Source organism: Ruditapes philippinarum, unplaced genomic scaffold (assembly GCF_026571515.1).
Source record: "Ruditapes philippinarum isolate M1 unplaced genomic scaffold, ASM2657151v2 ctg1371_1_1_1_1, whole genome shotgun sequence".
NCBI lineage: Eukaryota > Metazoa > Mollusca > Bivalvia > Venerida > Veneridae > Ruditapes > Ruditapes philippinarum.
In genome coordinates, this window is record NW_026861298.1 from 64,352 (window position 1) to 87,892 (window position 23,541).

General features: G+C 34.6%; 1 protein-coding gene across 3 annotated transcripts; it reads left to right on the top strand.

Annotated features, from left to right (window-relative positions):
* Window positions 1-666: 666 nt before the first annotated feature.
* Window positions 667-20,519, top strand: LOC132715165 (uncharacterized). Of its 3 annotated transcripts, XM_060698145.1 has the most exons (7): window positions 793-1,036; window positions 2,356-2,446; window positions 17,289-17,403; window positions 17,819-17,926; window positions 18,448-18,583; window positions 19,118-19,277; window positions 20,374-20,519. In XM_060698145.1, exons 1-7 carry the CDS (start codon window positions 1,005-1,007, stop codon window positions 20,458-20,460), a joined length of 729 nt encoding a protein of 242 aa, XP_060554128.1. In that variant the 5' UTR covers window positions 793-1,004; the 3' UTR covers window positions 20,461-20,519. The 3 variants fall into 3 exon arrangements, with proteins under 3 accessions (XP_060554127.1, XP_060554128.1, XP_060554126.1); XM_060698144.1 differs by lacking the exons at window positions 793-1,036; window positions 20,374-20,519 and adding an exon at window positions 667-727 and having other exon boundaries at window positions 19,118-20,167; XM_060698143.1 differs by lacking the exon at window positions 20,374-20,519 and having other exon boundaries at window positions 818-1,036; window positions 19,118-20,167.
* Window positions 20,520-23,541: the final 3,022 nt, after the last annotated feature.

Here is a 23,541-nt window from a genome sequence, read left to right on the forward strand (position 1 = left end):
TAATTAGGTATTTTTAAGGCATATGAAGACAACCGTTTTAACAAGTACATGGATTCGAATCCCGCTAGAGGCGAGATTCTCTAAAACTCTCTACATTCCTCAACGTTACTCCTATACTGGCAAGAAACCCAGGAAGCAACCACCGAGCGTGATGAATCAAAATTAAAAGAATCAAATTACAACAGATGAAAACTAGATGAGCTTTTCTAACTAAATACGTGCATCTTAATTTTCCAGCTAGCTTAGGAACATCGTTGGTTATACTCTGGTATCTGTTTGTGCCTGAAATAATATACAGAGTGGGACCTGAGGTCTTCCTCCATCACTAAAGCTGGAAAGTCGCTATAAGACCTATATAATGTGTTTGTGCGACGTTAAGCCCAGCCCAAAAAATATCTTAATTTTCATTCAACCTTCTAACAAATGTAATTAGAAAATTCAAATTAGATAATTTTTACGAGTTTTGTTTTCCCAACCTTTCATATTTAAGCCGACAACACCCTTTGCTATTAATCTTGCAGCCCAAGACATCATCGTTATGCTTAGCTAGAATGTTCGCACGGTTTCACGGAACAATATATATAATCGTTTAATTATCCAATATCATATTTTCGGTCGCTGTAAAGCTTTCTTTATCTTGTGCATTTCAATAATCTGTACATATAATATACGAGTCAACGAGTATGTTAATCAGTTCGTTTCGGATTTAAGATAAGATATGCTACAGGTACATACTTTTTTTAATAACAAACGATACAATATATTAGTAAAACATACACCCCTTATAAATCTCTGTTATGGCAAATTTATTACACTAAACAAACTTTTCTTCTTATCAGTTTTGCACAATGATTATGTACTTACGTTTTACTTGACAATCGAAATAAGTGACAGGAATGTATTTTAGTCTTCATTTTCTTTTTTTATTACGTTGAAATGAGACTTTCTACAGTATAATCAAACCCACGACATATAATTTGAAGTGAAATTAAGTTGATAAATGTATGTGTATGCTACATAAACACGAACACATAACGTAAGTACCAATTCTTTTTTACGGGGACTATTTTTAATCTTAAAAACATCTAACTGCAAGTTGAAACTGGATAACACATATTTAACAACAACAACTAATATGTATGCAGTACGTACAATAAATCACAATGAATCACTGACGACAGATTTTTCATTTTTTAATGGCAGACATTTTGATATGTTTAAAACTAAGATAAACCATGTAACGTAATTTTTAATACGATCACGAATTCTGGGCATTCCAGATTTCTTTTTACTGGGATATTATAGTTTATGATGATTACATACTTTGAAAAATAGATATTTATGAACTAATTGTTTTACCTATTATTTATCATGTCTGACTTTATGAATTTTTAAAATATTCATGACCATTACTGTTCAGATTTCATACAGGTTTCAATTTTTCTATGTGTAAAAGAACACTTTTTTATTTTGTGTTTATACATCAACATATTCACCATGAAGTGTATTACGTCCAAATAGTTAGATCATCATTTTAGTATTTTTCAATTTAGTTATTCGCAGAAAATGGTTCAATTATGTAGAGTTGACATATGATGCAGCCTTCTGCGATACAAAGTCTGACTTTATATATATATAGACCGTTTACTGCTTCCCTACACCATCCCCATCCACGTTTACATAAGAATTAGTGCTGCGGATCATGGCAGTAAGCCACATTGAATTCACAAGAGCACAGCACAATCGAGTTATTGTTGTTGTTGTTTTTTACACTTTATTTACCCTAATTAGTGAACAGTTCAATGCCGTGACATAAACAAAAACAGAGGATGCAATCTTTGATAATGTATAACGGATGTAGTATGTATTCAACATCCAAACGAAAATAAATTCTAGCCCGATAAAATTATGATTGAACATATGTCTGATTAAAAAAAGTCCACTGATCTACAATTATAACCAAATCTGATTTAATGTTAACAAATGAACATTTTGTATTTTTGGTTTCTACAGCCATTTTAATAAGTATATACATGTAAATAATTTACTGTTTACTATCATATCTATAAATTTATTTAATTTAGGTGGAGTTTTATTCGATATATTGGAATAGATTTAGGCAACAACTATCAACCGGTTTTCCTCGTATTATTAAAGATATAATATCAATACTTCAATAATACCTCTTATACACATAAGATAACGTCCCTGATTATTTTATCTAAATTTACGAATCGATATAAAGTTATGATGAAATTTACTTGATTGTAAACATAATAATACACAAAAATGGCTGAACGGTGAAAATAGTTTATTACGTTTATACTTAATAATGTAAAGGACGTTACACTTCAGAATGTTCGATAGATCGACGTCTAATGGTTCAGGATGGACAGGTGTATGGGTAATCGACTCAACTTGTCATTGTTGTCATACCTACTGTAAGGTAACATGTACTACATTTTAATAATTAGTATCATAATATTACTATATTCATGTTTATTAACATGTGTACTCATTTAGTCTTTGAGTGAATAAATCGTTAGTAACGCTTAAATAGTTTCTCTTTATATGTACTATGGAAGCCGCCTTCTAACAATGCAATGGGTTTTTGTTTCATGGAGATGACTTATTTTCTATCAGCAGAGATTGTTGAAAACGTCGCTCATTTATCGCAGGTCAATTTCTATAAAACTCTAGGATTTGAGATATTTCAACTTAAAAATTTGAAAACTTGTAACTTTTTTTGTTTAAATGAAAACTGACAGGGTCATTGTCACTGATTTCATTAATGCACCGGTGACCACTAAAATATATAAAGGCCTTCTGTTTCCAATTGTGTTTTGATTTGATGCCATATGTAACTAAAATAAATATGTTTTTTTCTCTGTTGAGGCTATAATTGAGTTATTTTAATTTTAATAAATTGGTCAGAAGTCAAGTAAAATAATCAGACTATGTATCTGAACATATTTAGCCTTTTGAGCAATTGTTTTTGGAAAAACGCCTTTTATTATTGTATAATGTATATTTGCTCTTATTATAATAGATTGACGTATCTGTACATCACATTTAGAAACGTTTAAATCTTCAAGTCAGAAAAAAATGTATAAAGGGAATCACTTTAGAGATATATAAACAAGTTTTTAAACAAATAAAACAGTTATACAAACTACCATTAACAACTCTACTAGTGGCATAATTATGCTATGTTATACATGTACTCGTTTATAATGTCACAAGTAATTGTCTGTCTAACTCAATGGAAATATGTTCTTTTGGTTTCCCTTCCCTGTAACATGTCTATTCCCATCAATACCATCATATGTATAAGTAACCACTGTCATATTTTCGTGTTTTCGCCTGCCGCCCCGCGGAGCGAAAATACCGGTACATGGCATAAATCAGCCACCACAACTTGAAGTCCTTTTAAAAGTGTGATGAATCATACCTCGGGGTATGGTCAGGCTCTTGGATCACTTAGTTTATATTATGTGTATATAAATGTCTTCAAACTTCTCCTTGGAAACAACAATGACCAGAGCTGAGATATTTGTTATGTAGCATCACCTTGTAGTCATCTACAAACGATATATAAACCCTGCTACTTGGATCATCACTGGATTCACGCCTGGGGTCACTTAATTTATATAAACTTTTTATGTAAATCTATAATCACAGAGCATTGCTTAGTCGAATTTAACCAAAGTTAAAAATATCATATCATTGAATTCCAATATGGACCAGCCCTCGGGGTCTCATAGTTTATATAGACTTACAGTCAACATTCATTGCACATAATTGTGAACACATGCATGTATATGTATATAAATCTATTTCTCCAAAGATTTAATACATACGTGTAGCTCAAATGTTAGACATGATTCATCACTTTGTGGTCTTCTACTAAGGTTTATTTAAGTCTTTCTCCTGGGATTTAAGAGTTTAGATTATTCGAATGTAGTATTAATTTGTGGTCCTTTTCAAATGTAACAAGTCATGCTCCTTGGATTAAAGAACGCCAATCTTTGGGGTCAATAAGTTATAATAGAGTCTGGCTTATATAGTAAAACAAGTCTTCTTGTGATAAATTGCAATGCCCAGATATTTTACATTTGGTATGTATTATTTATATCTAGAAATGTTTTAGAAATTATTCAGCTTAAGTAAATAAAAAATGACAACGTAATGTGACCTTATTATTGACTTATGAACATAAACCTTCTCTAACAATGTATCTCTGATGAGCCTCTTGTTTTATGTATTTGATATTCTTGCTATTATTTGAAATTGTTTGTAACTCTTGAGTTTTTCAATAAACTTTAAACTGCTTAGGATGTGACAAAGGCAACAGAAAATGTGTCCTTTTAGTTAAATAGGCATTTCTTGTCAATCAAGTAGATAAAAAAGGTGCAACATGATATTTAAATAAGAATTAGAAATTCTGGTCAGGTAAAATTCCCGATACAAGTATATCAGATACAAACTGTTACAATCTAAAATCAAGATGATACTTTAATTGTTTTATATTTTTACAAGTTGTTTATGTATGTATACATGTATGTATCAGGTATGTGAAGTTGGCTTGTACATTGTACATCGTAGTTCAGCTAGTAATTCGCCAATATTTGAATTACTAGCTAGTAGATCGGTATTCAGCGTGTAGTTCGGAACAAATACACCAGCATACACAATATTTGAATTACTAGCTAGTAGATCGGTATTCAGCGTGTAGTTCGGACCAAATACACCAGCATACACAATATTTGAATTACTAGCTAGTAGATCGGTATTCAGCGTGTAGTTCGGAACAAATACACCAGCATACACAATATTTGAATTACTAGCTAGTAGATCGGTATTCAGCGTGTAGTTCGGAACAAATACACCAGCATACACAATATTTGAATTACTAGCTAGTAGATCGGTATTCAGCGTGTAGTTCGGACCAGACACACTAACATACATAATATTTGAATTACTAGCTAGTAGATGGGTATTCAGCGTGTAGCTCGGAACAAACCCACTAGCATACATAATATTTGAATTACTAGCTAGTAGATCGGTACTCAGCGTGTAGTTCAGACCAAATACACCGGCATACACAATATTTGAATTACTAGCTAGTAGATCGGTATTCAGCGTGTAGTTCGGACTAAATACACCATCATACACAATATTTGAATTACTAGCTAGTAGATGGGTATTCAGCGTGTAGTTCATACCAAATACACCGGCATACACAATATTTGAATTACTAGCTAGTAGATCGGTATTCAGCGTGTAGTTCGAAACAAACAAACTAACATACATAATATTTGAATTACTAGCTAGTAGTTAGGTATTCAGCGTGTAGTTCGGACCAAATACACCAGCATACACAATATTTGAATTACTAGCTAGTAGATCGGTATTCAGCGTGTAGTTCGGAACAAATACACCAGCATACACAATATTTGAATTACTAGCTAGTAGATCGGTATTCAGCGTGTAGTTCGGAACAAATACACCAGCATACACAATATTTGAATTACTAGCTAGTAGATCGGTATTCAGCGTGTAGTTCGGACCAGACACACTAACATACATAATATTTGAATTACTAGCTAGTAGATGGGTATTCTCTGTGTAGTTCGGAACAAACCCACTAGCATACATAATATTTGAATTACTAGCTAGTAGATGGGTACTCAGCGTGTAGTTCAGACCAAATACACCGGCATACACAATACTTGAATTACTAGCTAGTAGATCGGTATTTAGCGTGTAGTTCGGACCAAAATACACCATCATACACAATATTTGAATTACTAGCTAGTAGATCGGTATTCAGAGTGTAGTTCATACCAAATACACCGGCATACACAATATTTGAATTACTAGCTAGTAGATCGGTATTCAGCGTGTAGTTCGAAACAAACAAACTAACATACATAATATTTGAATTACTAGCTAGTAGTTGGGTTTTCAGCGTGTAGTTCGGACCAAATACACCAGCATACACAATATTTGAATTACTAGCTAGTAGATCGGTATTCAGCGTGTAGTTCGGAACAAATACACCAGCATACACAATATTTGAATTACTAGCTAGTAGATCGGTATTCAGCGTGTAGTTCGGACCAGACACACTAACATACATAATATTTGAATTACTAGATAGTAGATGGGTATTCAGCGTGTAGTTCGGAACAAACCCACTAGCATACATAATATTTGAATTACTAGCTAGTAGATGGGTACTCAGCGTGTAGTTCGGACCAGACACACTAACATACATAATATTTGAATTACTAGCTAGTAGATGGGTATTCAGCGTGTAGCTCGGAACAAACCCACTAGCATACATAATATTTGAATTACTAGCTAGTAGATGGGTACTCAGCGTGTAGTTCAGACCAAATACACCGGCATACACAATATTTGAATTACTAGCTAGTAGATCGGTATTCAGCGTGTAGTTCGGACTAAATACACCATCATACACAATATTTGAATTACTAGCTAGTAGATGGGTATTCAGCGTGTAGTTCATACCAAATACACCGGCATACACAATATTTGAATTACTAGCTAGTAGATCGGTATTCAGCGTGTAGTTCGAAACAAACAAACTAACATACATAATATTTGAATTACTAGCTAGTAGTTAGGTATTCAGCGTGTAGTTCGGACCAAATACACCAGCATACACAATATTTGAATTACTAGCTAGTAGATCGGTATTCAGCGTGTAGTTCGGAACAAATACACCAGCATACACAATATTTGAATTACTAGCTAGTAGATCGGTATTCAGCGTGTAGTTCGGACCAGACACACTAACATACATAATATTTGAATTACTAGCTAGTAGATGGGTATTCTCTGTGTAGTTCGGAACAAACCCACTAGCATACATAATATTTGAATTACTAGCTAGTAGATGGGTACTCAGCGTGTAGTTCAGACCAAATACACCGGCATACACAATACTTGAATTACTAGCTAGTAGATCGGTATTTAGCGTGTAGTTCGGAACCAAATACACCATCATACACAATATTTGAATTACTAGCTAGTAGATGGGTATTCAGTGTGTAGTTCATACCAAATACACCGGCATACACAATATTTGAATTACTAGCTAGTAGATCGGTATTCAGCGTGTAGTTCGAAACAAACAAACTAACATACATAATATTTGAATTACTAGCTAGTAGTTGGGTTTTCAGCGTGTAGTTCGGACCAAATACACCAGCATACACAATATTTGAATTACTAGCTAGTAGATCGGTATTCAGCGTGTAGTTCGGAACAAATACACCAGCATACACAATATTTGAATTACTAGCTAGTAGATCGGTATTCAGCGTGTAGTTCGGACCAGACACACACTAACATACATAATATTTGAATTACTAGATAGTAGATGGGTATTCAGCGTGTAGTTCGGAACAAACCCACTAGCATACATAATATTTGAATTACTAGCTAGTAGATGGGTACTCAGCGTGTAGTTCAGACCAAATACACCGGCATACACAATATTTGAATTACTAGCTAGTAGATCGGTATTTAGCGTGTAGTTCGGACCAATTACACCATCATACACAATATTTAAATTACTAGCTAGTAGATCGGTATTCAGCGTGTAGTTCATACCAAATACACCGGCATACACAATATTTGAATTACTAGCTAGTAGATCGGTATTCAGCGTGTAGTTCAGACCAAATACACCGGCATACACAATATTTGAATTACTAGCTAGTAGATCCGTATTTAGCGTGTAGTTCGGACCAAATACACCATCATACACAATATTTGAATTACTAGCTAGTAGATCGGCATACAGCGTGTAGTTCGGAAAAATTCACTAACATACAATATTTGAATTACTAGCTAGTAGTTGGGTTTTCAGCGTGTAGTTCGGAACAAAACCCACTTACATACATAATATTTGAATTACTAGCTAGTAGTTGGGTATTCAGCGTGTAGTTCGGACCAAAATGCACCAGCATACAAAATATTTGAACACAGCTAGTAGATCGGTATACAGCGTGTAGTTCGGAAAAAATACAGTAACAGACATAATATTTGAATTACTAGCTAGTAGTTGGGTATTCAGCGTGTAGTTCGGACCAAATACACCAGCATACACATTATTTGAATGTTTGAATTACTAGCTAGTAGTTGGGTATTCAGCGTGTAGTTCGGACCAAATACACCAGCATACACAATATTTGAATTACTAGCTAGTAGATCGGTATTTAGCGTGTAGTTCGGACCAAATACACCGTCATACACAATATTTGAATTACTAGCTAGTAGATCGGTATACAGCGTGTAGTTCGGAAAAAATACACTAACATACATAATATTTGAATTACTAGCTAGTAGTTGGGTATTCAGCGTGTAGTTCGGAACAAACCCACTTACATACATAATATTTGAATTACTAGCTAGTAGTTGGGTATTCAGCGTGTAGTTCGGACCAAATGCACCAGCATACAAAATATTTGAATTACTAGCTAGTAGATCGGTATACAGCGTGTAGTTCGGAAAAAATACACTTACAGACATAATATTTGAATTACTAGCTAGTAGTTGGGTATTCAGCGTGTAGTTCGGACCAAATACACACCAGCATACACATTATTTGAATGTTTGAATTACTAGCTAGTAGTTGGGTCAGCGTGTAGTTCGGACCAAATGCACCAGCATACAAAATATTTGAATTACTAGCTAGTAGTTGGGTATTCAGCGTGTAGTTCGGACCAAATGCACCAGCATACCAAATATTTGAATTACTAGCTAGTAGATCGGTATACAGCGTGTAGTTCGGAAAAAATACACTTACAGACATAATATTTGAATTACTAGCTAGTAGTTGGGTATTCAGCGTGTAGTTCGGACCAAATACACCAGCATACACATTATTTGAATGTTTGAATTACTAGCTAGTAGTTGGGTCAGCGTGTAGTTCGGACCAAATGCACCAGCATACAAAATATTTGAATTACTAGCTAGTAGTTGGGTATTCAGCGTTTAGTTCGGACCAAATGCACCAGCATACCAAATATTTGAATTACTAGCTAGTAGATCGGTATTCAGCGTGTAGTTAGGAACAAACACACTAACATACATAATATTTGAATTACTAGCTTGTAGTTGGGTATTCAGCGTGTAGTTCGGAACAAATACACTTACATACATAATATTTGAATTACTAGCTAGTAGTTGGGTATTCAGCGTGTAGTTCGAAACAAACACACTAAGATACATAATATTTGAATTACTAGCTAGTAGTTGGGTATTCAGCGTGTAGTTCGAAACAAACACACTAACATACACAATATTTGAATTACTAGCTAGTAGTTGGGTATTCAGCGTGTAGTTCGGACCAGACACACTAACATACATAATATTTGAATTACTAGCTAGTAGATGGGTATTCAGCGTGTAGTTCGGAACAAACCCACTAGCATACATAATATTTGAATTACTAGCTAGTAGATGGGTACTCAGCGTGTAGTTCAGACCAAATACACCGGCATAGACAATATTTGAATTACTAGCTAGTAGATCGGTATTTAGCGTGTAGTTCGGACCAAATACACCAGCATACACAATATTTGAATTACTAGCTAGTAGATGGGTATTCAGCGTGTAGTTCATACCAAATACACCGGCATACACAATATTTGAATTACTAGCTAGTAGATTGGTATTCAGCGTGTAGTTCGAAACAAACAAACTAACATACATAATATTTGAATTACTAGCTAGTAGTTGGGTTTTCAGCGTGTAGTTCGGACCAAATACACCAGCGTACACAATATTTGAATTACTAGCTAGTAGATCGGTATTCAGCGTGTAGTTCGGAACAAATACACCAGCATACACAATATTTGAATTACTAGCTAGTAGATCGGTATTCAGCGTGTAGTTCGGACCAGACACACTAACATACATAATATTTGAATTACTAGCTAGTAGATCGGTATACAGCGTGTAGTTCGGAAAAAATACACCAACAGACATAATATTTGAATTACTAGCTAGTAGTTGGGTATTCAGCGTGTAGTTCGGACCAAATACACCAGCATACACATTATTTGAATGTTTGAATTACTAGCTAGTAGTTTGGTATTCAGCGTGTAGTTCGGACCAAATGCACCAGCATACAAAATATTTGAATTACTAGCTAGTAGATCGGTATACAGCGTAAAATGTAATGCATTCAATAGGATATGCTTAATCTTTCATTTTGACTACTATGGTTAAGCCAGGTTTGCGGGAAATGTTCGTACAAAACGTTAAGGACTTGGTTTGTAATAACTTCTTTTCATTTGCAGTGACGATACCGCATGTGAAGGTGTTCGACAAACTAGAAGAATGATTAAACAAGCAGGTCCTGTAGCTGCCTTGCGCGTTTATGAGTTATGCATGGCCGACCGAATTTCATTCCACAATCTGATGTATTCGAAAGAAATAAACATCGATGACCGTGAATTCGAATTGGCCGGTGTCACGATGTACAAGGAAGGCCACTTTTGTGCCATCGTCTTCCTTGATGAAGAGAAATACTGGTACGATGCGCTGAATGCTTGTTTGACCCAATTCCCAAAAGATATGTTGACGCGCTACTTTCCAAGTCATGCGCTCTACTGCCAGATTGCTTGAAATTATGCAACACAAAAACCCGGAAACACTTAGGGCAGTTCAAAACATTACATCGCTTATAAAACATAACAAAACTAAATTTGAAATTTAGGTTCTGGATTCCTGGTCCCGATGGTCTGCAGATATAATCGCGAACATTTTGGCGCATGTGCAGTAAACTATAATTGTAAGACTGGTTTGTAAATATTTCTCTGAAAAAGATTATTACATGTTCTTTAAAAAGCTAACCAGTCTATTTCCCAACAGCATTTAAAACACAATACCGCGTAGTCGTCTGATGACATCTCCAATATTTCGAGAAGACACAATATTTGTAGGGAATGTAACATTAATGCGGTTGATAATCACTTTTGATATGTTCAAAACATACTCAATATATTCCTAGATACTATGATAATTGGCCCAAATTGACAACACTCAATTTTCAGATGGCTTGTAATAAAAGTAAATTTTGTGTGATATGGCTATGACTTTTATCGTTAACTGAGGTTAGACGAAGCTAGTCGCATAATTATATTTACTTATTTATATGTATTATTTTCAATAGTCGTTTTTTATACTTTTCTGCATATGCTTTTGATTATGTTTACTTGCATGCCATGTCAATATGTTTTTTTCAAATAAGTATTTTGAGTAAAGTTATGTTCTGTAATAACATGATATGAAAATAAAAACTTTTGTCTTGGCTTAAATAACATTCGAACATTCGAACTAGCTAGTAATTCAAATAATTATTATGTATGATGGCGTATTTGTTCCGAACTACACGCTGAATACCCAACTACTAGCTAGTTATTCAAATATTATGTATGATAGTGTATTTGTTTCGAACTACACGCTAAATACCCAACTACAAGCTAGTAATTCAAATATTATGTATGTAAGTGTATTTGTTCCGAACTACACGCTGAATACCCATCTACTAGCTAGTAATTCAAATATTGTGTATGTTAGTGTATTTGTTCCGAACCACACTCTGAATGCCCAACAACTAGCTATTAAGTCAAATAGTATGTATGTTAGTGTGTTTGTTCCGAACTACACGCTGAATACCCAACTACTAGCTAGTATTTCAAATATAATTTATGTAAGTGTATTTGTTCCGAACTACACGCTGAATACCCATCTACTAGGTAGTAATTCAAGTATTATGTATGTTGGTGTGTTTGGTCCGAACTACACGCTGAATACCGATCTACTAGTTAGTAAGTCAAATATTATGTATCTTAGTGTGTTTGTTTCGAACTACACGCTGAATACCCATCCACTAGCGAGTAAATTCAAATATTATGTATGTTAGTGTGTCTGGTCCGAACTACACGCTGAATACCGATCTACTAGCTAGTAATTCAAATATTGTGTATGCTGATGTATTTGGTCCGAACTACACGCTGAATACCAAAACTACTAGCTAGTAATTCAAATATTATGTATGTTAGTGTGTTTGTTTCGAACTACACGCTGAATACCCAACTACTAGGTAGTAATTCAAATATTATGTATGTTAGTGTATTTTTTTCCGAACTACACAATGAATACCGATCTACTAGCTAGTAATTCAAATATTGTGTATGCTGGCGTGTTTTGGTCCGAACTACACGCTGAATACCCAACTACTGGCTAGTAATTCAAAATATTATGTATGTAAGTGGGTTTGTTCCGAACTACACGCTGAATACCCAACTACTAGCTAGTAATTCAAAACATTCAAATAATGTGTATGCTGGTGTATTTGGTCCGAACAACACGCTGAATACCCAACTACTAGCTAGTAATTCAAATATTATGTATGTTAGTGTATTTTTTCCGAACTACACGCTGTAAACCGATCTACTAGCTAGTAATTCAAATATTTTGTATGCTGGTGCATTTGGTCCGAACTACATGCTGAATACCCAACTACTAGCTAGTAATTCAAATATTATGTATGTAAGTGGGTTTGTTCCGAACTACACGCTGAATACCCAACTACTAGCTAGTAATTCAAATATTATGTATGTTAGTGTGTTTGTTCCGAACTACACGCTGAATACCGATCTACTAGCTAGTAATTCAAAATATTTGTATGCTGGTGCATTTGGTCCGAACTACACGCTGAATACCCAACTACTAGCTAGTAATTCAAACATTCAAATAATGTGTATGCTGGTGTATTTGGTCCGAACTACACGCTGAATACCCAACTACTAGCTAGTTATTCAAATATTATGTATGTTAGTGTATTTTTTCCGATCTACACGCTGTATACCGATCTACTAGCTAGTAATTCAAATATTTTGTATGCTGGTGCATTTGGTCCGAACTACACGCTGAATACCCAACTACTAGCTAGTAATTCTAACATTCAAATAATGTGTATGCTGGTGTATTTGGTCCGATCTACACGCTGAATACCCAACTACTAGCTAGTAATTCAAATATTATGTCTGTTAGTGTATTTTTTTCCGAACTACACGCTGAATACCCAACTACTAGCTAGTAATTCAAATATTATGTATGCTGGTGCATTTGGTCCGAACTACACGCTGAATACCCAACTACTAGCTAGTAATTCAAATATTATGTATGTAAGTGGGTTTGTTCCGAACTACACGCTGAATACCCAACTACTAGCTAGTAATTCAAATATTATGTATGTAAGTGTATTTGTTCCGAACTACACGCTGAATACCCAACTACAAGCTAGTAATTCAAATATTATGTATGTTAGTGTGTTTGTTCCTAACTACACGCTGAATACCGATCTACTAGCTAGTAATTCAAATATTTTGTATGCTGGTGCATTTGGTCCGAACTACACGCTGAATACCCAACTACTAGCTAGTAATTCAAACATTCAAATAATGTGTATGCTGGTGTATTTGGTCCGAACTACACGCTGAATAGCCAACTACTAGCTAGTAATTCAAATATTATGTCTGTTAGTGTATTTTTTCCGAACTACACGCTGTATACCGATCTACTAGCTAGTAATTCAACTATTTTGTATGCTGGTGCATTTGGTCGGAACTACACGCTGAATACCCAACTACTAGCTAGTAATTCAAATATTATGTATGTAAGTGGGTTTGTTCCGAACTACACGCTGAATACCCAACTACTAGCTAGTAATTCAAATATTATGTATGTTAGTGTATTTTTTCCGAACTACACGCTGTAAACCGATATACTAGCTAGTAATTCAAATATTTTGTATGCTGGTGCATTTGGTCCGAACTACATGCTGAATACCCAACTACTAGCTAGTAATTCAAATATTATGTATCTTAGTGTGTTTGTTTCGAACTACACGCTGAATACCCAACTACTAGCTAGTAATTGAAATATTATGTATGTAAGTGTATTTGTTCCGAACTACACGCTGAATACCCAACTACAAGCTAGTAATTCAAATATTATGTATGTTAGTGTGTTTGTTCCGAACTACACGCTGAATACCGATCTACTAGCTAGTAATTCAAATATTTTGTATGCTGGTGCATTTGGTCCGAACTACACGCTGAATACCCAACTACTAGCTAGTAATTCAAACATTCAAATAATGTGTATGCTGGTGTATTTGGTCCGAACTACACGCTGAATACCCAACTACTGGCTAGTAATTCAAATATTATGTATGTAAGTGGGTTTGTTCCGAACTACACGCTGAATACCCAACTACTAGCTAGTAATTCAAACATTCAAATAATGTGTATGCTGGTGTATTTGGTCCGAACAACACGCTGAATACCCAACTACTAGCTAGTAATTCAAATATTATGTATGTTAGTGTATTTTTTCCGAACTACACGCTGTAAACCGATCTACTAGCTAGTAATTCAAATATTTTGTATGCTGGTGCATTTGGTCCGAACTACATGCTGAATACCCAACTACTAGCTAGTAATTCAAATATTATGTATGTAAGTGGGTTTGTTCCGAACTACACGCTGAATACCCAACTACTAGCTAGTAATTCAAATATTATGTATGTAAGTGTATTTGTTCCGAACTACACGCTGAATACCCAACTACAAGCTAGTAATTCAAATATTATGTATGTTAGTGTGTTTGTTCCGAACTACACGCTGAATACCGATCTACTAGCTAGTAATTCAAATATTTTGTATGCTGGTGCATTTGGTCCGAACTACACGCTGAATACCCAACTACTAGCTAGTAATTCAAACATTCAAATAATGTGTATGCTGGTGTATTTGGTCCGAACTACACGCTGAATACCCAACTACTAGCTAGTAATTCAAATATTATGTATGTTAGTGTATTTTTTCCGATCTACACGCTGTATACCGATCTACTAGCTAGTAATTCAAATATTTTGTATGCTGGTGCATTTGGTCCGAACAACACGCTGAATACCCAACTACTAGCTAGTAATTCAAACATTCAAATAATGTGTATGCTGGTGTATTTGGTCCGAACTACACGCTGAATACCCAACTACTAGCTAGTAATTCAAATATCATGTCTGTTAGTGTATTTTTTCCGAACTACACGCTGTATACCGATCTACTAGCTAGTAATTCAAATATTTTGTATGCTGGTGCATTTGGTCCGAACTACACGCTGAATACCCAACTACTAGCTAGTAATTCAAATATTATGTATGTTAGTGTGTTTGTTCCGAACTACACGCTGAATACCCAACTACTAGCTAGTAATTCAAATATTATGTATGTAAGTGTATTTGTTCCGAACTACACGCTGAATACCCAACTACAAGCTAGTAATTCAAATATTATGTATGTTAGTGTGTTTGTTCCTAACTACACGCTGAATACCGATCTACTAGCTAGTAATTCAAATATTTTGTATGCTGGTGCATTTGGTCCGAACTACACGCTGAATACCCAACTACTAGCTAGTAATTCAACTATTTTGTATGCTGGTGTATTTGGTCCGAACTACACGCTGAATAGCCAACTACTAGCTAGTAATTCAATATATTATGTCTGTTTAGTGTATTTTTTTCCGAACTACACGCTGTATACCGATCTACTAGCTAGTAATTCAACTATTTTGTATGCTGGTGCATTTGGTCCGAACTACACGCTGAATACCCAACTACTAGCTAGTAATTCAAATATTATGTATGTAAGTGGGTTTGTTCCGAACTACACGCTGAATACCCAACTACTAGCTAGTAATTCAAATATTGTGTATGCCGGTGTATTTGGTATGAACTACACGCTGAATACCCATCTACTAGCTAGTAATTCAAATATTGTGTATGATGGTGTATTTGGTCCGAACTACACGCTAAATACCGATCTACTAGCTAGTAATTCAAATATTGTGTATGCCGGTGTATTTGGTCTGAACTACACGCTGAGTACCCATCTACTAGCTAGTAATTCAAATATTATGTATGCTAGTGGGTTTGTTCCGAACTACACGCTGAATACTCATCTTCTAGCTAGTAATTCAAATATTATGTATGTTAATGTGTGTGGTCCGAACTACACGCTGAATACCGATCTACTAGCTAGTAATTCAAATATTATGTATGTTAGTGTGTCTCGTCCGAACTACACGCTGAATACCGATCTACATGCTAGTAATTCAAATATTGTGTATGCTGGTGTATTTGTTTCGAACTACACGCTGAATACCGATCTACTAGCTAGTAATTCAAATATTGTGTATGCTGGTGTATTTGTCCGAACTACACGCTGAATACCCAACTACAAGCTAGTAATTCAAATATTATGTATGTTAGTTTGATTGTTTCGAACTACACGCTGAATACCGATCTACTAGCTAGTAATTCAAATATTGTGTATGCTGGTGTATTTGTTCCGAACTACACGCTGAATACCGATTTACTAGCTAGTAATTCAAATATTGTGTATGCTGGTGTATTTGGTCGAACTACACGCTGAATACCCAACTACTAGCTAGTAATTCAACTATTATGTATGTTAGTTTGTTTGTTTCGAACTACACGCTGAATACCGATCTACTAGCTAGTAATTCAAATATTGTGTATGCTGGTGTATTTGTTCCGAACTACACGCTGAATACCGATTTACTAGCTAGTAATTCAAATATTGTGTATGCTGGTGTATTTGTTCCGAACTACACGCTGAATACCGATTTACTAGCTAGTAATTCAAATATTGTGTATGCTGGTGTATTTGGTCCGAACTACACGCTGAATACCCAACTACTAGCTAGTAATTCAAATATTATGTATGTGAGTTTGTTTGTTTCGAACTACACGCTGAATACCGATCTACTAGCTAGTAATTCAAATATTGGCGAATTACTAGCTGAACTACGATGTACAATGTACAAGCCAACTTCACATATCTGTATGTATCACTGATATTGTTTTTTTTTATTTTAGCCTTATAAGATTCCTTATACATAAACACCAGTTTTAGTTGTCGCAATCACCACTAGTTTACAAGAAAAACATCACGGCGTCTGTTAAATGTTTGCATTTTTTATGAATTTTATGAATTAATTATTATGAAGTTTTACATGTTGGTTGATGAAAAAATATCCAAACATATCAGTGCTTTTACTCCATGTGTAGGCTTATTTTACTATTTTAAATGATTTAACTAATCGTGAATTATTTACACTGTTGACGTTTTCTATTTCCATAAAAACAGGAACAGGCGTTAAGTGAAGCTTACAATTTGACTAACGGCAACTGTACAGAGGGTAATTTGTGCTGTACATCAGGACAAAGTCCCACCCAATGGACGCCGTATTGTGCAGCCAAAGGTACGCTTACCAGCTTTTTATCCAGTTATCAGCTTTTTATCCAGTTATCAGTTTTTTTATCAAGTTACCAGCTTTTTATCAAGTTATCAGCTTTTTATCAAGTTATCAGCTTTTTATCAAGTTAAGAATATCGGAACGATATTATAATGGCATATCGAAAAAAGTTTTAAACTGAGGCACGTTAGTTCATTAAGTTTACAGGAAATGTGTTTTAATTAATGTACATTTACATCGTGTTTGAGACTGACGTCACTCGAGCAGACACAATAAAATGACCTCATAGAGGTCGGGCCATCTTCAATATTCCAAATTATATGCTATCATTGAAAACTAATGTCAAGCAAAAAAAAAACAAAAACAAAAAAAAAATAGAAAGATAGAATTCATGCATTGATTTCACATGTTTCTGTTACAGTTATGCCATTTACAGTAAACTGTTCCTACATACCAAGGACATGTACAATTAATGCGTACGACTATTATTGCACGTGTCAGCAAAATTTCGGACAGATGGCAACTTGCGGTATATTTATCTATATTTCTTTCATCGAATTGTATTTTAAGTGGAAAATAACTTATTTCTTGTTTATTTATATACATTTTGTTACCTAAAATTACAGGTTAAATTAACATGAGTTAGTAATGTTGTTGCTCTTAGAGGATACGACTTTTTGTTTCACGAATACAGTTTTACCAAACTCAGTAAATGTTTACACGGAAATTAATGAATTGACAGCACCCAATTCCGATCACACCGCAATACAAAGTAATTCTTTAAAATAATTTGAAAATGCCTTACACTGAAAAAGCCTTAAAGTCTATTTTGTTGTACCGACTTAAATCTAAATGATTCTGATATAGAACAGTTATATACCAGCTTATCATTTATCTTAGTAGTTTAAGTGTTTGATTCTTGTTCTTGTAATTATTCTGTACTAAAATATATTATATCCATTTCACGAGTTGATTATTTAGTACATGTACGTTAAGTGATGATTATTTTATATAACGTTTATTATTATTATTTGTTCCACTCTATTATAGCCACATCGCCGCCACCATCACCACCACCACCATTGATGTACATTGCCTTTACAGCACTTCTTCCGCTAATAGCCATATTGATCTATGGCTTTCATAAGTACATCATTTATAGGAGCAAAACAAAGCTTCACAAAGAGTAAGCATTTAAAACAATTCTACTATTTGAATATATTTATTGAAGCTCGAAATTTTGTGGATCACGTTTTAGTTCGCTTCCTGAAATTTACAACTATAGAAATACTTATGTTTTACCGCAAAACAAGACTTGAGAGGCAGACACGTCAACCACTGTAATTTACCACTTTCCTATACTAGTATTTTATTGTACAGAACAGTTTAGGGATAAAAATTGGTAGAGCATGCTCGTTGATTGGCTACATTGTTTTTAGGGTGTACTTACGACGACAGGGAAAGGGTTCAAATTCTTGTACATTGGTTACATATATTTCTAGTTTTATATTGTGAATTTGTGACGACAGGGAATGTGTTTTTATCTTTTACTATGATGCAAAAGTGAAAGAACACCAAAACGATCGACAATTTGATTTATACTCGTCGAACAAATCAGATAGCCTCGTGTTCCGATCCTCTTTCTATTGCTTTATTTTCCAAAATAATTTAGCTTCTGCACGATGCGTAATTTAACTTTTACTGCACTATCTATTTACAGTAGCAGTCAAGGCGAAAATGCTCCGGTTAATACAATCTACGTGAAATGTAATATTATGTTAGTTGTTGGAGACAGGGACGAGTTGAAGGTAGTCTCAAATCAATTGGAGATGGCCCTTAAATCACTGCCAATTGCTAAAAATCTGTTAAAAGTTACTAGAGTAAGTCTCTTTCACTTGTTTGTAGACAATTATAAAATAGAATGTGACAAAGCTGTTTTCCTTCTTGATGCCGTGGCCAATTCTACCGACAGTCGTGTAAATACATGTACAGAAAAGTTGATGTTTACTAGGCGACAAAGTAAAAACTCCGTAGCTATAGTTAATTTTCATAAAACTGAAGAAGACGTTAAAGAAATAAACGAGACAGACCATGCTTTCTCATTCTCATCGCCAAGACGGGAGAATAACATTGAAGAAATAAGAGATACACATGTATATGAGATATGTTCTGCATCAAATATAAGAGAACTGGGGGAATGGTTTCCGTTTGTTATGCGAATTACGTTTAACATAGACAATAGGTGTGCTTGTATAGGAAGACTTATCCTTCCAGAAATGTTTTTCTCTCTGGGAACGTTGTTTAAAGGAAATGAAACAACAGAAAATTTCAAACAACTGCTACTCCATATTCTCACATCATGTGGCGCACATGAATCACGATCTGAGACTGAAGAACGCATAAAATGCAAAATATTTGTTGTAAAAAGTTTTAGAGAAGAACAAATATGGGATAAGATACAGGGCATTCACGACGTATATATATTTTCTGAATCTAATGTGCGACCAGTAGTGGATGAATCTCTGTACAAAACAGCTTTGTTGTATTGTAAAGATGAAATGATGTCTGGAATATTAGAAGTGTTACATATCCTACGCATTATATAGTAAAGTTCAAGAATAAAACATTGATTATCTATTGATAAAAGTATACATTATTCAAATCGAAAAGCTTTGGAATCAAGACTTTAGTAAAAAGACGCCAAAAAGGTCATATATTTGCCACCTTGGTAGCATGAATTATCTATATAAATATATTATTTTACATTCCATCAATTCTTTTTTTTAATATTTACTCTATTTCCTTTAAAGTTCCAAATTTATAAAAAAAGAAGACTAAATCTGAATTTCTGGTGCACGTCAAATTATTTGCATTTTGTTGTGTATAAGTTTGAATAAATAGCGCATATATCAAATATCTGACGTTGTGTCTTCAAATTATAATGTTATTTTTTCTGATAAGATGACGTTAATTCAGATAACTGAGAAACAAGTGAGAAACGGATATATATGGAAACATGTGATAGAAGATTGGAGTTATAAAAATGACGTCCGAAAAACGTGAGGGGCAGTGGACAGTTATCCAGTTTTGTTATGAAAGAAATTTTGCACAGAAATAACGGAACACTTTTTCAGATGGCTTAAGAATAAGTGATGCCGATTTATTCAACAATTATACACTCGTGTATGCATTTAAAAAATAGCCGGGTTGATTTTCTAAATCATGCACCATCAAGCAAGATCTTTTTTAAAGAAATACTTATTAAAGATATTAAAGTAACAATTGTTGTATAACTTTGGGCCGAGCTTTGCAGGTCGATGTACTTAATGACAAACAACATGCAGAAATGTCTCCACTTTTATCCATTAACCATTTATTTGCTTACACTTTGGTGTGAGATATATTTACTTAACATTCATTATTTGTTAATTTTCTAAAGTTTAGCAAGCATGATAATAATATGACTGATAATACAAGCAGAGTTATTAACTTCAGGATATGTCCACTTTTTTCTATTCATTTGACCTTTCACAAAACGCAAATTTCTCTGTCTTCTTCCTTTACATAAAAACATTTACCAAAAACACATTTTCTACAACATTTGTTTTGACAAATTTGACCTGTCGCACCGGGATCACAATCACAAATGACTTCCGAGTTACTCATTCTGCAAACACCGTGAATACAGGAGTAGCCATGACAGACCCTTTCTGAAAGTGATCTCTGTTTATATGTCCTCCCACAAACATTGTATAAAATCCTGTTTGATAAGTCAACGTCGCAGTATTCACCTCCCCATCCGCTTTCACACGAGCAAGTTGTTCCGATGAAACCGTTTTCTATACAATGACCATGAGTACACGGGCAGGGAACATGATTAGTTTGTGCAGTAGTATGACTTATTGTAGATGTTTCTGTACTATTAATGCAGTCGGCAGACGTTGATTTCTCGTCACAAATGCATTGCCATTCCCATGAACATTTGGCTTTTGGTACACATGTTTTTCCACTGCAGGGATCTGATACCAGCTTGCATATATCAAAGCAGAATATCCCTGCTTGGCTAACATCTATAACAAGTGTCATCGACAGAAGTGATAACTCCTTAAATATTACCGTCAATAAAAACTTACGTAATAAAACCATCATAAATAGTCCTACCGATTCTAAAAAAATCTACGAATAATGGTAAAAAAACAAATGCTTTATGTAATGAATTATTTTTCTTGCAAATCATAAAGTGCTCTTTAATGTTAAATCAACTTAAATCTTCTTAAACTGTGCATTTTATACAAAATACTTGAACCGTCATGACGTTGACATAAGAATCTTGAGATGAAATTTGCAGATAGTTGGTGTAACAATTATGAATAATCGATCATAAGTGGTCATATAATGAAGTCATTTCCGAAACTTGGCGAGGAAGCTGTCAATTGTGAGTGTTCAAATTGTGTATTATGAACAAATATGCTAAATATGTTAATAATGAAAATCACTTAAGTGGTATAAGAATAACTACTGTCTCATTCACAATGGATATAATACAAAAATATCAGAGTATAGTTATTTGAACGTAACAGCGTATATGAACTATGTTTATATGTATATAATTAACCATCTATTACTCTAGTCATAATTTTATCTTCTACTAAATAAGGTACAAAAACTTATGTAAGAAAGTGAACAAAAAAATCTGAAGTGGAAAAAAAATTACTTACACAAATAAAATAAACATTTATCTCAATAAAATTTGTAGGACATCTTCCAGATAATACGCATTCACAAAATTGCAAAATGAAACAGTATAAATCAAGAAAATGAAAGAACAGGTTCAATGCACTCAATTTTGTTCTGCTGCATTAATATAAGAATAACATTAAAGAACATGTATTTGAAAAAGATGGACGAGTGATGTTGTATGTCGTAGTCAAGACCTAAATGACTAAACTGTTGACACATAATGGGGAAGACCTAAATGGCTAAACTGTTGACACATAATGGGGAAGACCTAAATGGCTAAACTTTTGACACATAATGGGGAAGACCTAAATGGCTAAACTGTTGACACATAATGGGGAAGACCTGAATGGCTAAACTGTTGATACATAATGGGCAAGACCTAAATGGCTAAACTGTTGACATATAATGGGGAAGACCTTAATGGCTACACTGTTGACACATAATTGGCAAGACCTAAATGGCTAAACTGTTGACACATAATGGGCAAGACCTTAATGGCTAAACTGTTTACACATAATGGGGAAGACCTGAATGGCTAAACCGTTGACACATAATGGGGAAGACCTAAATGGCTAAACCGTTGACACATAATGGGGAAGATCTTAATGGTTAAACTGTTGACATATAATGGGGAAGAACTTAATGGCAAAACCGTTGACACATAATGGGGAAGACCTTAATGGCTAAACCGTTGACACATAATGGGCAAGACCTTAATGGCTAAACCGTTGACACATAATGGGAAAGACCTGAATGGCTAAACCGTTGACACATAATGAGGAAGACCTTAATGGCTAAACCGTTGACACATAATGGGGAAGACCTTAATGGCTAAACCGTTGGCACATAATGGGGAAGACCTTAATGGCTAAACCGTTGACACATAATGGGGAAGACCTTAATGGCTAAACCGTTGACACATAATGGGGAAGACCTTAATGGCTTAACCGTTGACACATAATGGGGAAGACCTTAATGGCTAAACTGTTGACACATAATGGGGAAGACCTTAATGGCAAAACCGTTGACACATAATGGGGAAGACCTTAATGGCTAAACTGTTGAAACATAATGGGCAATACCTGAATGGCTTAACTGTTGACATATAATGGGCAATACCTGGATGGCTAAACTGTTGACACATAATGGGCAATACCTGAATGGGTATACTGTTGACACATTATGGGCAAGAACGTTGACACATAATACCTGGATGACTAAACTGTTGACACATAATGGGCAATACCTGAATGGCTAAACTTTTGACACATAATGGAGAAGACCTGAATGGCTAAACTGTTGACACATAATGGACAACACTTGAATGGCTAAACTGTTGACATTAAATGGGCAATACCTGAATGGCTAAACCGTTGATACCTGAAGGGCTTAACTGTTGACATA

Coding starts and splice junctions, on each gene's coding strand:
- LOC132715165 (XM_060698143.1), top strand. CDS start 1,005: ATGTGTATGCTACATAAACACGAACACATAAC. Junction 1,037..2,355: donor CATAAACACGAACACATAAC/GTAAGTACCAAT, acceptor GTTACACTTCAG/AATGTTCGATAGATCGACGT. Junction 17,404..17,818: donor GCCGTATTGTGCAGCCAAAG/GTACGCTTACCA, acceptor TTTCTGTTACAG/TTATGCCATTTACAGTAAAC.